Source organism: Acinonyx jubatus, chromosome A1, assembly GCF_027475565.1.
Source record: "Acinonyx jubatus isolate Ajub_Pintada_27869175 chromosome A1, VMU_Ajub_asm_v1.0, whole genome shotgun sequence".
NCBI lineage: Eukaryota > Metazoa > Chordata > Mammalia > Carnivora > Felidae > Acinonyx > Acinonyx jubatus.
In genome coordinates, this window is record NC_069380.1 from 82466818 (window position 1) to 82482093 (window position 15276).

The 15276-nt window shown below is 36.3% G+C and overlaps 1 protein-coding gene across 1 annotated transcript; it reads right to left on the reverse strand.

The window, feature by feature from the left end:
• Window positions 1-6603: 6603 nt before the first annotated feature.
• On the reverse strand, window positions 6604-7578 carry LOC106974788 (olfactory receptor 2T2). Its single transcript, XM_015072079.1, has one exon. The coding sequence runs from the start codon at window positions 7576-7578 to the stop codon at window positions 6604-6606; it is 975 nt and encodes a 324-aa protein (XP_014927565.1).
• Between the last annotated feature and the right edge of the window lie 7698 nt (window positions 7579-15276).

The following is a 15276-nucleotide window of genomic DNA, read 5'->3' on the forward strand; positions in this document are numbered from 1 at the left end:
AAGAGCACTATCTCTCTAAGAGAGAGAGGGGGGAAAAACAATGTAAGAAGCAGCAAGATAAGGGTATACAGGCTTGCTCCTCTCATCTTGAGAAAGCTGTCTCCTTTAGCTGTCATCTGCTTTATTTTCTGGAAATCTTTCCTTTTGGGTCACCAGTTAGTTGGTATGTAGGTTCAGTAGGGGTTTGGTGTTTTCTTTAGATGTGATATGTGACTTCAAGCATCTATTTCGTGGAATTTGGACTCCAAAAAGGTTGGGTTAACTGTACCTGATAGTTTTTCCTAATGGGATTGAAAAGAGTTTCTTGAGGCATTTTTTTTTAACCAGATGAAGTCCCCAGGTTGTAACTTGTGATGTGTAAGTTTTTTATCTCCCAGGAGCACGCTGTGAATTCTTCTACCAAAGCATCATTATTTTTAATAAAAGTAAGTAGGCCTTTACAATATTAAAATATTTCTTATGTTATCAACTGTGGATGAAAAGAGCAGGGGCTATGTTCAACATTTATAGTCACACACACAAAAATATTTAACAGTCTCCACCACAAGTCTTCATTTTTTAAAACTTTTTTAAAAAATTAATATTTATTTTTGAGAGAGAGAGAGAGAGAGAGAGAGAGAGAGAGAGAGAGAGAGAGACAGAATGGGGGAAGGGCAAGGAGAAGGAGACACAGAATCAGAAGCAGGCTCCAGGCTCTGAGTTGTCAGCACAGAGCCTGACGTGGGCTCAAACTCATGAACCATGAGATCATGACATAAGCTGAAGTCAGAAGCCCAACTGAATTAGCCACCCCTCCACTGTAACTCTTCAAACATAGGTTTCACAAGAAAAACAGAAAAATAATTACATAAACATTAAATTTGTATTTTCTTTTTTATTTTTTTTAATTTTTTTTAATGCTTATTTATTTTTGAGACAGAGAGAGACAGAGTGCAAGTGGGGGAGGGTCAGAGAGAGAGAGACACAGAATCTGAAACAGGCTCCAGACTTGAGCTGTCAGCACAGAGCCCAATGTGGGGCTCGAACCCACAAACGGTGAGATCATGACCTGAGCCAAAGTCGGACGCTTAACCACCTGAGCCACCCAGGCGCCCCTAAATTTGTATTTTCATGTGTTAAACCTTTTAAAATGAAATGACCTTTGTTCATTCATTCAACTAATAATTTCTTTTTTTAAGTTTATTTATTTATTCTGAGACAGAGAGAGAGAGACCCCTAGAGGTGGGAGTGCAAATGAGGGAGGGGTGGAGATAGAGGGAGAGAATCACAAGCACTCTACACTCAAAAAGTGCAGAGCTCAATGTGGGATTCAAAGTCTCAAACCATGAGATCATGACCTGAGCCGAAATCAAGAGTCAGACGCTTAACCCACTGAACCACCCACGTGCCCCCAACTAATAATTTTTTAACACATATTCTATATCAGGAAGATTTTTTGTGCTTGAGATGCATCAGGGAACAAAATCAAGATTTGTGTCCCTGTTTGTATTGTGCATAAAATCCAATATAATTGGATAAGCAATAAAAAAATGAACTAAACAATGTGGAATAATCAGAATTGATGATCTAGGTATTTATCACCTCTACATGCTTAGCTAGTTGTGCAAACCAAAGTATTATAACAGAAACAGAAATTTTAAATATTTTCTTGAACTTTGAATCTCTGGGCTCTTGAAGGAAGCACTCATTGGGATGTTAGGTAACTGTGACAAGGGCATAGTAGGCATGTTGGTTTAACAAAACGTAGTAGCCAGCACAGTCCCAAGTGGAAAAAAAATTATAAAGGCATCTAGTTTTAGGTATTATATACATATGAATACAACTGTTGTATTAGTTAAATAACCTTTCAATATCATAAAATTAACTATTATTACTGTCTCATGTAAATCATTTCTGTATAGTAAGGATTTCATATCCTTACTTCTAGGCAACAGAGGTCTGAATTCTCTTCTCTAAAATATTTGTCTACATATTTTCACTTTCTCGATCACTCTATTTTAAAATTTGTATTTCATTTTATTTATTTTACAGAGAGAAAGAGAGGAATCAGGGTGAGGGAAAGGGCGGAGAAAGAAGAAAACAGAGAATCCCAAGCAGGCTCCTTGAGGTCAGCACAGAGCTCGTGCAGGGCTCGAACCCACGAACCATGAGATCATGACCGAGCTGAAATCAAGAGTCAGATGCTCAATTGACTGAGCCACCCAGGCACCCCTCTCAATCACTGTTTAATGTCCAATATGTTTTTTGGACATTCATTCAATAAAGTATTTAATAAAGTATGCAAGAAGTAGACTTTATAGTATTAACTATTATAATTTTTATGTTTTGTAAATATACTTTTTAAAATTTACTATATCAATTAAATATGCAGAAACAAGGGTTCAGTTAATTTCCTGTCCAAATCCCTCTCCTGTAGAAAGATCCCACAGGAGTCCTACTGCCTTTCAACAAGGATCATCATGTCCTTGTTGGGCCAGGAGAGATGGTATCCAACACAAAATTAACATATATTTTATTAGCATGTCACCCCAGAAGAACATTTTTTCTGCAGGTCACTCTCAAGATTAACAAGCTGGCAGCTGTATGTTGTGCTACATGTTTCTTTCTTTTCTATCAATTAATAAGATTTGGCATAAAAACACAAGACCAAAAATCAGAAGACATGGTTCTGAAGCTCCCATTTGCCTCCTGCTTGAAAGAAGCAATGATTTTCTCTGAATATCAGCTTCTCTATGTCCCATGAGGTTAATTCTTTCTCTAAATATTCTTAGAATTTTGTGAGGATCAAAATCAGATAATTCAGCAAATATCCTTTGAAAAATAGGGACAGTTTTTGTTGTTGTTGTTGTTGTTGTTGTTCATTTTTGTTCCCCTCCCCATTCCGCCCTCATCTTTCTTCACAATTTAGAATAGTACCTGACTGGGGTGCCTGGGTGGCTCAGTCAGCTAAGTGTCTGACTCTTGATTTTGGTTCAGGTCATGATCTCACAGTTAGTGAGTTTGAGCCCTGCATCAGGCTCCACACTGATAGTACTGAGCCTTCTTGGGATTCTCTCTCTCCCGCTCTCTCTCTCTCTCAAAATAAATAAGTAGACTTAAAAAAATAGTACCTGATATTTTGTGAGAATTCAATTTATATGTTGTTAATAATTAAAAATTATAATTGTCATTTCCAAGTTATATTTTAAGAAACAGGAAACACTGATGACCACAAATTATCATATATAAAAATTTGGTATGATTATTGGGGAAAAACCCTTGATCATCCCTTGTAAAATAGAACTAGTTCTGTGAGTGAGAAGAGAGGATACCCATGATACATATTGTGTGATTTATTAAAAATTTAAAAATTGTATTAAAGTATATCATATAAAAGAGAAGTGCATAAGTCTTATATGGTGAGACTGATAAATTATCACAAAGTGAACACACCCATGCAACCACCAGTAAGGTGGAAAAACATTAAAAAAAATGTTTATTTATTTTTGAGAGAGAGACAGAGTGTGAGCCGGGGAGGAGCAGAGAGAGAGGGAGACACAGAATATGAAGCAGGCTCCAGGCTCTGAACAGTCAGCACAGAGCCCAATATGGGGCTCCAACTCACAAACTGTGAGATCATGACCTGAGCTGAAGTCAGAAACTTAACCAACAGAGCCACGCAGAGCCCCAATAGCTCTTAACAATATCAGAGAGGTCCCCTCCTTCCCTACCCCAGACATGAACTTTTATGACACCTCCCTTACAAGTTGTTTTTAAATAATTTTGAAATATTTATCAAAGTCTGTGTTAAATACCTTTCTTAAAGGTGCAAAAGATTCATCTTGCAAATGTGAAAACGAAAGCTCTATTAGATATTAATTTAAGAACACAGTTCCAGGCAAGACTCTGAGTAAATGAGGGACACAGATGTCCAAAGTAGAGGGGGAATGGAAACTGTGAAATGAAAGATTTTGAGAAAGGAAAAACCAGGAGAGATGCTAACAAAGGCAGGAAGAAGGAGAAAATAGAAAGTATCAGTGCAAAGACTAAAGGGAATTAAACTGAATTGAAACAACATTGAGTATATTTCATAGATGAATCTTAGTCAATTTCTCCACTTGAAGAGATTTAATATGTCCCAGAAATTCTTCCATTGTTTGATATCAGTGTATGATCAGGTTATTAGGAACCTTCTAAAGCAAACATAACCTTGAAAAGCATATTGATGATGGGGGTGCCTGCATGATCTCACAGTTCATGAGTTTAAGCCCCACATTGGGATCTGTGTTGACAGCTCAGAGCCTGGAGCCTGCCTTGGATTCTGTGTCTCCCTCTCTCTCTCTGCCCCTCCTCCACCTATTCTTTGTCTCTCTCTCAAAAATAAATAAGAATTTAAAAAAAAGCATATGAATGAGAATGTTTTACTTGCATCAACATTGTTGAAGAAAACATTTTCTCCTCTATGTTGATATTAGATTAACTTAAGGCTAAGTAACCATTTATTAGTCTTTGTTAATTGTGAAACCACTACAACATGCGTCCAATATTTTCTAAGCAAAATAAGCACCAGATGAATCAAAAGTTATTTTTTATTTGTGATATTTCAGAACCATACATTCAGTAGGAAGTTAAAATTAGGTAAATCAATGAATGCAGTTCAGTCAGGGTGGTTTTTGTTTAGTTAATAGTCTACCAAAGTCTGGAATATATCAAGACACCACACTTAACCAAAAGCTAATTAAAAGAAGAAATATTTGTCTACTAGTATAACACCTCAAGAAGTTGAGAAAAAGTAGAATTGACCATGAGAGCTGAGTTAGCTAATGAAATGTCTTGATTTATTCATTCTATGTTTATCTATACTATATTTTAGGGCATGAATGCAAGTTATTGAAACATCGTATCTGCTGGAAGCGGAGCTATCCCAGCCTGAGTGGCAGGGCCCGGGCTGTGGACGGATTGGTGACTGCAGGGCGGCCCGCCGACAGTGAAGCTTCTTGTACTCCCGCTTTTAGGTAATTTGGCCTTAAAACTACCTGGGGTATTGTCTGTTGGGGAATTGCCCTTGGCAGGCCCCCTGGGAAAAGAACCATTAGGAAGAAAATAAGATTTCTCAAGAATTGTGCAGCCTTACTTTTAGCCCTTGCCATCCCCTATGGAGACTCCTCTACTTATAGGAAGGATAGCCTCATACATTTGCCAGCAAAGAGGGCCTGTAAAGAAGAGACATATGGATTTGAAAGTCTCACTTCGGCAACTAAGGAGTGTATCTCTGGGCACAGGTGACTTCAACCCCTAGGCCCACCTGGCCCCCCGGAGGCATTCCAGATGATGCGTGAACCTAGTCGGTTAAGCTACAGAATGGTTCATTGGTTCCTAGGTGCATTGTCTCTCTGAGAATGTATGAGGCATGGGTTTCTAAGGCTTTTTCAGCCCCTTTCTGGCACCTCGGACTGAGGCAAACACATTGTTCTTCTGGTCTCATGTGATTACCATGTCCCTGTAACTGTTCCACTTCAGGTGTTGAGAAATGGAGGGCTTTTCACGAGAACAGCAAATCAAATGCTTTGTATATTATAGATAAACGCAGATGCATAATGGAATAATGTAAGAAATTAATCTATAATCAAAGGGTATGCGGGAAAGTTAGGGAAAAATAACCATGTTATTTCTTAAAGGTTGTCTATACATAGTAACATTTTCAAAATTAGGTAATGTTAGAAAAACATAGATGGCGTATGTTACAAGGAAATCACTAGCATATATAATGCCATTTTTACTACAATAAATCGGCCAGTTCAACACACTGCTGTTGTCTGTGTCCATTTTTATTTTAGTTTTAGTTTTTTATTTTAGTTTTTTATTTTCCAGTTTTTTATTTTAGTTTTGTTTTATTTTCACCGATGCCGTTCTTCCTTTGGGAACCCCTGGTTGCTGGAGCTTGTCTCCCGCACATATCAATGTTGTTACCTTAAGTATAGAAGTAAGCTTTTAATTAACTAGTAAATGTTGATTTTCAGGCACATATTAAACTCTATGTGAATAAAAGTATGATAACTGCCTACAGTTTAATTTTGGTGGTTAGAGAATACAAGTATTCATAAAAGGTGAACAAGAATGTAGAACCCAAAATATAATTAAATTGTCTTCATAAAATTTTCCTAAATAAAATTTCTACATTATTATTACTAGAAAATATTTAGTTGACACTGAGTGTTTGATATTAAATCCTCGAGGACATGGTGACTGGTCCTTGCAACTTCTATTCAAAAGTTGGTCAATAATATAGACACAGACACATGAACATGTGTAACCTGAAAATACTTATCCAGTACTCTTCAAAGGGGCATTTGGCCTATTTTGGATTGTTTATAGTGTTACTTGAAGAAAATGCTCTCTGGAAAACGTTTTTCAGTGAATCCAGACTAGCCAATGGGCTAATTCTGATGCTTGTGGGCTACAGCTATTGTTTCTAAATGATGCTTGCAAAGAGATGATTTTGCCTGTTGATAACTCAGGATTATTAAAATGGTAGTGAATTTTTTTTTCATAATCAAAACATAGTTTCTTATATGAAAGTGTGCCAGTGGCCATAGCACCAATGATATTTGTACCTGGCCCTGTCTAGTATATCCTGGACAAATCCACCACTCTGGTTTTCTGGGAGGAGGGGCATCTACTCAGCACTTTTCTTAGAGCTGTAGCCACATCTTTATTCCTCAAGCTGTAGATGAGTGGATTGAGCATTGGGGTGAGGATGGTGTAGAAAGCGGATACAATCTTGTCTTTCTCTGGTGTGTGGTAGGAATGTGGCAACACATTGGTGTAGAAGGCTGCCCCATAGAAAATGCTTACTACCATTATATGGGAAGAACAGGTAGCTAAGGCTTTGCGCCGGCCCTCAGCAGAATTCATGTGATGGACAGTGAGCAGGATGCGTGTGTAGGAAACAGAGATTACGGATATAGGAATGAGCAGCATTAGCACGCAGCAGGCGTACATCAGAGTCTCATAGAGAGACGTGTCAACACATGACAGTTTCAGTACAGCTGGGATCTCACAGAAAAAGTGATTGATTTCTCGGGAGCCACAGTAGGGGAAACTCATAGTGAAGGGGGTCAGCATGAACCCATCTAAGGAGCCACCAACCCAGGAACCCACCACCATGAACAAGCAAATCCTGCGATTCATGAGGAGAGGGTACCGAAGGGGTTTGCACACAGCCACGTACCGGTCATAAGCCATGAGACCTAGCAGGAAAAATTCACCTCCAATTAGTGTCAGGTAGAGGAAGATCTGAAGTGTGCATCCAAAGAAAGAGATGATCTTTTCCTTGGACAGAAGGTCTTGCAGCATCTTGGGAACGGTGATACAGATGTAAACTGTGTCCATAATGGAGAGCTGGCTGAGTAAAAAGTACATGGGTGTATTCAGGCGAGAGTCCACATGGATGAGCAGAATCATGACCACATTGGCTGTTACAGACACCAGAAAAATGGAGAAGACTGCTGCAAAGATAAGTCCAGGGAGTTCAGGGTGGGTGATGAGGCCCAAGAGGATGAAATCAGTGGAGTTCTGGAGAATGGCTTCCATGATCATCTCACATGGTGGTTCTTAGGTCTTCAAAGGCAAAATTTTGGTGGGTTAATTAATAATCAATATTTACGCAGAGCCCACCATGTGTAATATATCAGAAGCAGTATGGGATAGAGGAAAGAATATAGACTTCAAATAATTTTGAATTCTAGTTTTAATATTAACAGTCTTTGTGACATTGAACAGATATATTAATCTATAAGTTAATACTTTCATTATCTATGAAAGTTTATCATAAGTCTATATCTCTTTAGGCTGGATGTGAGATGTAAATATAATAGTTCATACAGAACAACTTTTAAAATTTGATTTATTTTTATTTTATTTTGATCTTCCTTATAGTCTTTATAATCATATTACTTTAGGCTAAATATTTCCTGAGGTTGGTATAGTGCCTCGCAACCAATATCCATGAGTTGATTGAATTTGAGTTGTTCTCTGCCATTTAGATGATTATACTGTTAAGATTGTACATAGACATGCATTTGTGATGTAATAAATTGACAGAAAATAAGCATGGGCCCAATAAATCTAGATAAATTTAGCATTTGGAGCTGCTGGATCAGGGTCAAGTGAGCTATAGGCAGATGTGCTGCCAAAAAGTTAATGTTTTAGGCATAGGTAACTTTAAGAAGTCAGGTCTCTTTGTTCTCATGGGATAATTTGGAGTGATAAATCTCTAATAAGGATAGCCATGAACTCTATTCCACAATAAGGGGTTTGGGTTCATCTTCGTGGCAGTCTTTGGTCGCCATAATGGAGTAGGTTGAAATTTTAGGACTTAACATTGGCTCATATTACTCTATGGTGACCTAAACTTTTCTTAAATTATTGGTCAAACAAAACATTAACATAATTTTTCTGATAGGGTGGCATTCTGATTCTATTAATGGATTCCTAAGAATCCATTACTTTGTTGTTGTTGTTTTTTCATTCTTTAACATTTATTTTTGTACTGTGTTATACTGGTCCTTCATGTTTATAAGTAAAGATAACTCCAGATGAGAAAATTATTTCTGAATTTAGATGGAAAAATATACAATAGTATTATTACAACTCCCATGAACTAAATGGAATCAATTGTCATACCTTTTATTCTTGAAGAATATAAGTGTGCATCTTTTAGATATGTTCATGGATATTGAGGAATGAGTTGTTTATTATCATCATCATCATCCTATTGTAGTGTTTCTCTTCTCCTATTTCAGTGACAGAATTACTAAAGAAGTTTATTTCTATAAAATGTATTGGCCACCATAAATATACCCATATTTTTTGGAGAGAAATATGTAGTCTCTGAAGCATTAAAAAGGAATAATTATCTCTTTATGTGGAACCAAAACTAATCAGAGCAACAGAGAGATTTATTTTCCTTTCTAAATATTCATCAAAGATGAATTTACATTATGAGTAATACTCTAAAGAAATAAGTAAAATGTGGAGGGGGAAGTAAAATCAGTTTTGTGTTAACTTAAATTTATCACACCTTATTAGCTAAGCAGGACAAAAACAAATGTCTGGATAATTAACAAATCATATCTGAATATCAACTGTAACTCTCAACAAATTTGATGAGCATCAGCTACTTCTGCCTTCTTTAATATATGAAAGAATTTTTTTATGAGAGATCCAGATCTGACTCATATACAAAAAGACAGAACTTAAGATTTACAAATGAAATTGTGTTTATAGCTCTTCACAATAACTGGTTGAATATTAAAATATTCATCCAGGCAGGCAGTAATTTTATCTTGAGCAGCCATATTTTTTCCACTTAGATACATTGTGGATTTTATATTTCATTTACTAATAGTACCAAATCAACTCCCAATAATAACAATCCCTTTAAAAATACAATGAAAAACTTAAATAGCAAAGAAAATTACCAATCTGAAAACCGCCTAATAACAAATTACTTTTTAATCAAAATACAGACTACATAATTTTATCTTATACAAACACTCATACTGGACTCTACATAGTGTTCACAGGAGTAAATCACTCTTACTTGCTCAAATATCTTTGATTAAGGAATGAAATTTTTCTAACTTCTGGATCCTTTTTTAGTGTTTATCCTATAATAATAGGTTATGCAAGTTGAAGGAAAGATATAATTTTAAACCAAATCCTTTATTGCAAAAATAACCATAGACTCGTTGTGCTAAAAAAAATGGATCTAGCCTGTGTGTGTGTGTGTCTGTGTGTGTTTGTGTTTGTGTGTGTGTGTCAGAAAGAGAGAGAGAAAGACGAAAGAATGTATGTTGGGAACAGAGCATGCTAAAGGAGTAGCACATTAAAGGCTTAACACAAAGAAGCATATTTTACTTTGTCAATGAATCAAATTTATAAAAAAAATAATGTGACACATGGTCAAAATACATAATCACTATTGTAGGATATTTGGAATGGTAATTAAGCCATGACAATATATACATTATGAATACAATGATATTTTATGATTAATATATGTTAACTGATATGATGTAAACTAATGTTTACATCAGCTCCTAATATATAAATTTAACATTAGTGTTCACACTATTGCTGAAAGTAATGTGTTATTTGACTAATTCACACTACAAGATGCCAGATTCCATTCCCCACAAAGTAACCTTTCCTCTACTATCATTTTCTGCTATTCAAGGGTCTAGGTTTTTTTCTGTTTCCTTTCCAAACAAGAGTTTTTTGTTTTTTTTTTAAGAGAAAGGAGAAAACAAACAAACAAACAGACAAACAAACATTTTATCTGCGTGAGACTCAGGCCTTTCTGCTGTTCAAGTCAGAAAATACTCTGACCCACAGACTGGGTTCACTATTACCCAGCCTTGTTAGTTAGGACATGGGAGTGGTGGAAGATCCAGCCAAGGTGTGGAGAGCACTGTGGACAGAAGCTTTGGATCTCTGCTGTGAAAAACAAAAAAGGAAGAATAAGTTTTGTAAGAGGTGTTGATCCTCCTTGTGGTCTCCATATGAAGAGAAGTAAAGAGATGTAGGAGAAGTTCTGTGCAAGGTACTGGCTGGTAGATGTGGCACATTTCAAGACAATGGGGAGTTGTTTGGGGAGAAGCCACAGAAGTCCAGGCAGTTTGTGACCCTCATGGCTTCTTGTAAGGAGAGACTTCCAAATAAGATAAGGCAATATTTTATAAAGTGCTGTCCAAGAAGTTGAGGTCTCGGACCAATCCTTTCTGATAATCTGTATGTAGAAATTTTAAGTTTTCTGTATATTACCATGTTCTGGCATCTTAAAAAAATCTAACTATGGAAGGGCTGGCCCTTCCAGGACTAGCCAAATCTTTAAAAGATAGCAAAGGGCTTAGCTACAAGCATGCCTTTGATATGAAAACTAAAACCAATCTAGGCTCAGACCTCCTCTATCTGGTATGTGCACCCTTACAGAAAATATTTCTCTGCCTTAAATATTTCAGAATTAGGTACCAGGCAACTAGAGACCACTAAAGTCAGACAACATTACCTAAACTAGCCAATCCTAAACAGTTTCCCCTGTCTGGCCTTATATTTCCAGCAGAAACCCCAATAAAAACTGTGTCCTCATTCCTGCCCTTTGCCTCTGACCATCCCAGTAATTTGGCCCTCAGTGTTGTGACATGATTTCTTTCTCTAAGAACAGAACAGTAAGTATAATGAAGGTTTTTGTTGTTTGTTTGTTTTTACTGAGCTTGGTCTCTGTCTCTTCCTGTGTTTATTCAGGACTGACATTTAACATATCTCAATTCCCTCCCAAGCATACAAAAAAACCTTCAACAATACCTAACTACGTATGAAGGAGGTAATCCTTGCCTCAAAAATATTCAGAGGAAAATCCATGCTTCTCCCTTAGTAACTTATATTTGGCACCTACCCACTAATGTTTGAAAACTACTCATAATGAATACTAGGCACTCTCTTTCAATCAATCAGCTCTTAAAAGCCTGTTTCTTCTTCAGTGAACCCATTCATGCCCTTCCAAACTATACCAGATTCTCCTCAATCTCCCATATTTTAAACTGAAGTATCCCTTTTCCAATAATCTAGTTGCCAAAAAGTGAATGTATAAATTCATCCTTGTTAACCTTGAAGAGACTTTCTAAAGTTCCAGAGTGGTGCCTGAAGAAAACATCCCACTCACTGGGGAATGTATTATCTAGCTTCCATGGAAAATCTAAGATCCTACCTCAAAGCAGCTGAGTCCAAGCCTTAGGTAAGGCAACAGTGGAAGACAGGACTTCTTAACTACTTGAATATGGAGGTGGCATTGGCCCAAAATATTTTTCATTAATAATGGGTTTCAGCATCTTGCAGAAGGAATTCCCAGGTTAGCAATTAGTCTAAATTTACAAGATTTACCTTGTGCACTATAGGAAACTCAATCAAACCCCATCCCTTTTAGTGGAGTGTGCATTATTTTCCCAAGTAAAAGATTGTAATTATTCCTGGAAATTTCATCATAGAGCTACTTATCTAATCCTGGCATCATTCTAAAGTAGTTCAAAAGAAATGTGGTCTAGGGGTGACAGTAAGGGTCACTTAAATTTAAAATTAAAACAATAATTCTAAAAGAAGTTATGCAAAACTGGAAATTTCTTTCTTCCATGGGATTGGCCTATTTTGTTTGAATAAAATTATATTAAAATTATGCAAGGTCACCTGGGTGATTCAGTTGGTTAAGCATCCAACTCTTGATTTTGGCTCAAGTACCTCATGGTAGTGAGACGGGGCTCTGTGTCAGGCTCTGCACTGAGCATGGAGCCTACTTAAAATTCGTTCTCTCTCTCTCTTTCTCTCTCCTCCTGACACTTCCCTGCTTGCATGCTCTCTCTCTCCCCTGAAAAAAAATATTTAAATAAAGAAAGAAACAAATAAATAAATATATGCATTTGGCACAGAGTTTGTTTTTCATAATTGTTTAATGATTAGTTGGAATTAAAATTCAGTATGAAATAAAGGACACATGATAAAGAGAAAATAGAAGAGAAGAAAGTATTAAAAGAAGCAAAGAGGGAGGGGGAAAGGGGAAGCAAAGACAAATAAATAGGAGATAAAATAAAACAGAAGTCATACATTTTCTAAAAGTTACTACTAAAAATGAAATTAATTGTATTTCTCTAAAGAGGTAAATTTAAAAAAAGTGGTCTTGTCTGGGGAGGTGAGCAACTTAACTACTGCTACTAAAATACTAATAGTAATAATAATAATAATAATAATAATAATAATAACAACAACAATAATAATAAATATCATGTGAGAATGCATTTCAGGACTACATCTGGTGATGGGCACATTACTCACATGATTTCTAATCCTTACAAATTTATTAGATTTTAGACCTTAAATTTCATAGCCTCTAAATTACAGATGAAAACACATACACACTTTCAGCCACTTAGAATACTATTTAAAAACTATTATTGAAGAATATTTTCTATGTCTCTAATAAATATAAAGTACCCTCAATTAGATGTGCAGTGGATTTTAATAGAATCTACCCTTCACTATGATGTGAAGGGCCACAAATGGGTTACAACCAGATATTGACCTTCTCAGTCCTGGATTGGTCTACACTCCTGAACTGACTACAGCCCGCAGGGAGTTGATCTTTTGTCAACAGCCACCTCAGTTTACCCCAGTTTGTCATATGACTACAATTTATTTTGATATCCATGTCATGAAAATGATTGAGAAGTTCTGATATAACAATTAATTCAAATTTCTATTATTATTATCTAACATGCTAAGGAAAGTAGCACAGCCTGTGAACATCACAACTTTTCATTTAGTGTTGAATTTAGGTATCTTTTAAAAATACAAGAGTTCAAATTATGTACATATGATGGATATGTTGTGCCTTCACAGTCTTGCTTTTCATGTTCTTCCCTCATCTTTGTTTTTTTTAGCTCTCCTCCTCCTATTCTTCCACTCTTTCAGGCCTTTCCAGTAATATGCCTTGCATACAGGTGTAAATAAGCATGTCCCTATATTCAAAACAGCAATTCTCAAAGTCTGGATGTTTACATTCCCAGTGTTTGGTTTGAGTTCAAATAATTCTGTCCACCCACACCATTACAAAGTGCTACTTGGCATTTATAGTGAATTATATTTGATTAAGACTCTGTTATTTATTATGATAATATCTACATCTATATGTTTTTAGAATGTTCTTTCTAAATTTCCAAAGATTTTAACTCTGCCCTTGTCCCAGAAAGACACACATATCAAAGTTTTCTAAATGGGGATTCAGACAAGAAAGAATCAAGCATGAAGACACTCAGATAACTGGAATAAGGAAAATTTCACAGCTGGTAAAATATTGGATCTTAACAATGACTCAGAATTTATATAATTCAACCTTTTACCCTTTGAGGGATGATTAAATTAAAGGGCTCAGAAGAAATGCTAAAAATTCCTGGACTTGGGATGTGGATATCAGGGCTGCAGCTAAAGTTCTGACATTTCCTGTTGGCATGGAATTCCATTCTCATAAGTTTTATTTTATTTTATTATTTTTTTTTAATTTTTTCCCTATTTGGCACAGTCATAACCAAGATTGCTTCAAGTTCCAATGTTCCATGATACAGTATTTCAATATTTCCTTATTTTCTGTTTTAATTCTTGTCTTATTATGTTTACTTCATCTCTAGTAATCCTATAACTATTACCAAAGTGAACATAATGTATTTAATTCCTACAAATAGCTAAGTGAAGACAATCATGTTCAGAGCATTTCTCCCAAAATTATTGAATAAACTCTGGGATATCTATAAACAAACACTAGGAATCACTAAAATCAAAGTCTACACTCTAAAGCAAAATGTGTTGATGTAAACACCAAAGTAGCAGTCATAAAGTGATGAAAGAACCTGACCAGAGCACTCATGAAGGATGTGACACCCAAGACAGAGGGAATGTACAGTCACAAGTTGAGAATCAGCTTTCTTCCCAGAGTAGGAATTTTTTTTTCTACAGTTATCCGCCTTACTCTGGAACAATAGAATCTGTAATGTTGGCGGGTTTTCACCTATTTTAGACTAAAGGTTATTTATATTTATACATCAGAACCAAAGAAGACTACTTAGCATACTATAAAAGTGGGTATAGATTTGCCTATGTTTTCTTTTATATAAACTTTCTGGCTACAACTAAGTGCATATAACCAAGACAAACACATCTGTGTTAAATAAGTTTCCATTACAAATTCCTCTACAGTAGCCATATCTCCTTTCTCCCTCATATCATTCCCAATACACTTCAGAAGACCATTTAAAAAAACACATTGGGGTGCCTGGGTGGCTCAGTCGGTTAAGCGGCTGACTTCAGCCCAGGGCATGATCTCGGGGTCCGTGAGTTCGAGCCCCGCGTCGGGCTCTGTGCTGACCGCTTGGAGCCTGGGGCCTGTTTCACATTCTGTGTCTCCCTCTCTCTGACCCTCCCCCGTTCATGCTCTGTCTCTCTCTGCCTCAAAAATAAATAAACATTAAACAAAATTAAAAAAAAAACACATGGATTTTCCTTTTCTTTGGATATGCTGCTAATCTAGGCTAATTCAAACTTCATCCACCACTAGGGAAGTGCAGCATCACCTCAAGATAGCAATGAGTGCTGGAATATAGTCAAAATAGCAGAATAAGTAGAAATGGACAAAGTGCAAGAGCACGGTGAGAAAAATAAAAGTGAAAAAATGTTAGGAGGTAAAGATTGTTAGGA

Bases quoted from the DNA above. Each gene is read 5' to 3' on its own strand.
- LOC106974788 (XM_015072079.1), bottom strand. From the start codon at position 7,578: ATGATCATGGAAGCCATTCTCCAGAACTCCACTGATTTCATCCTCTTG.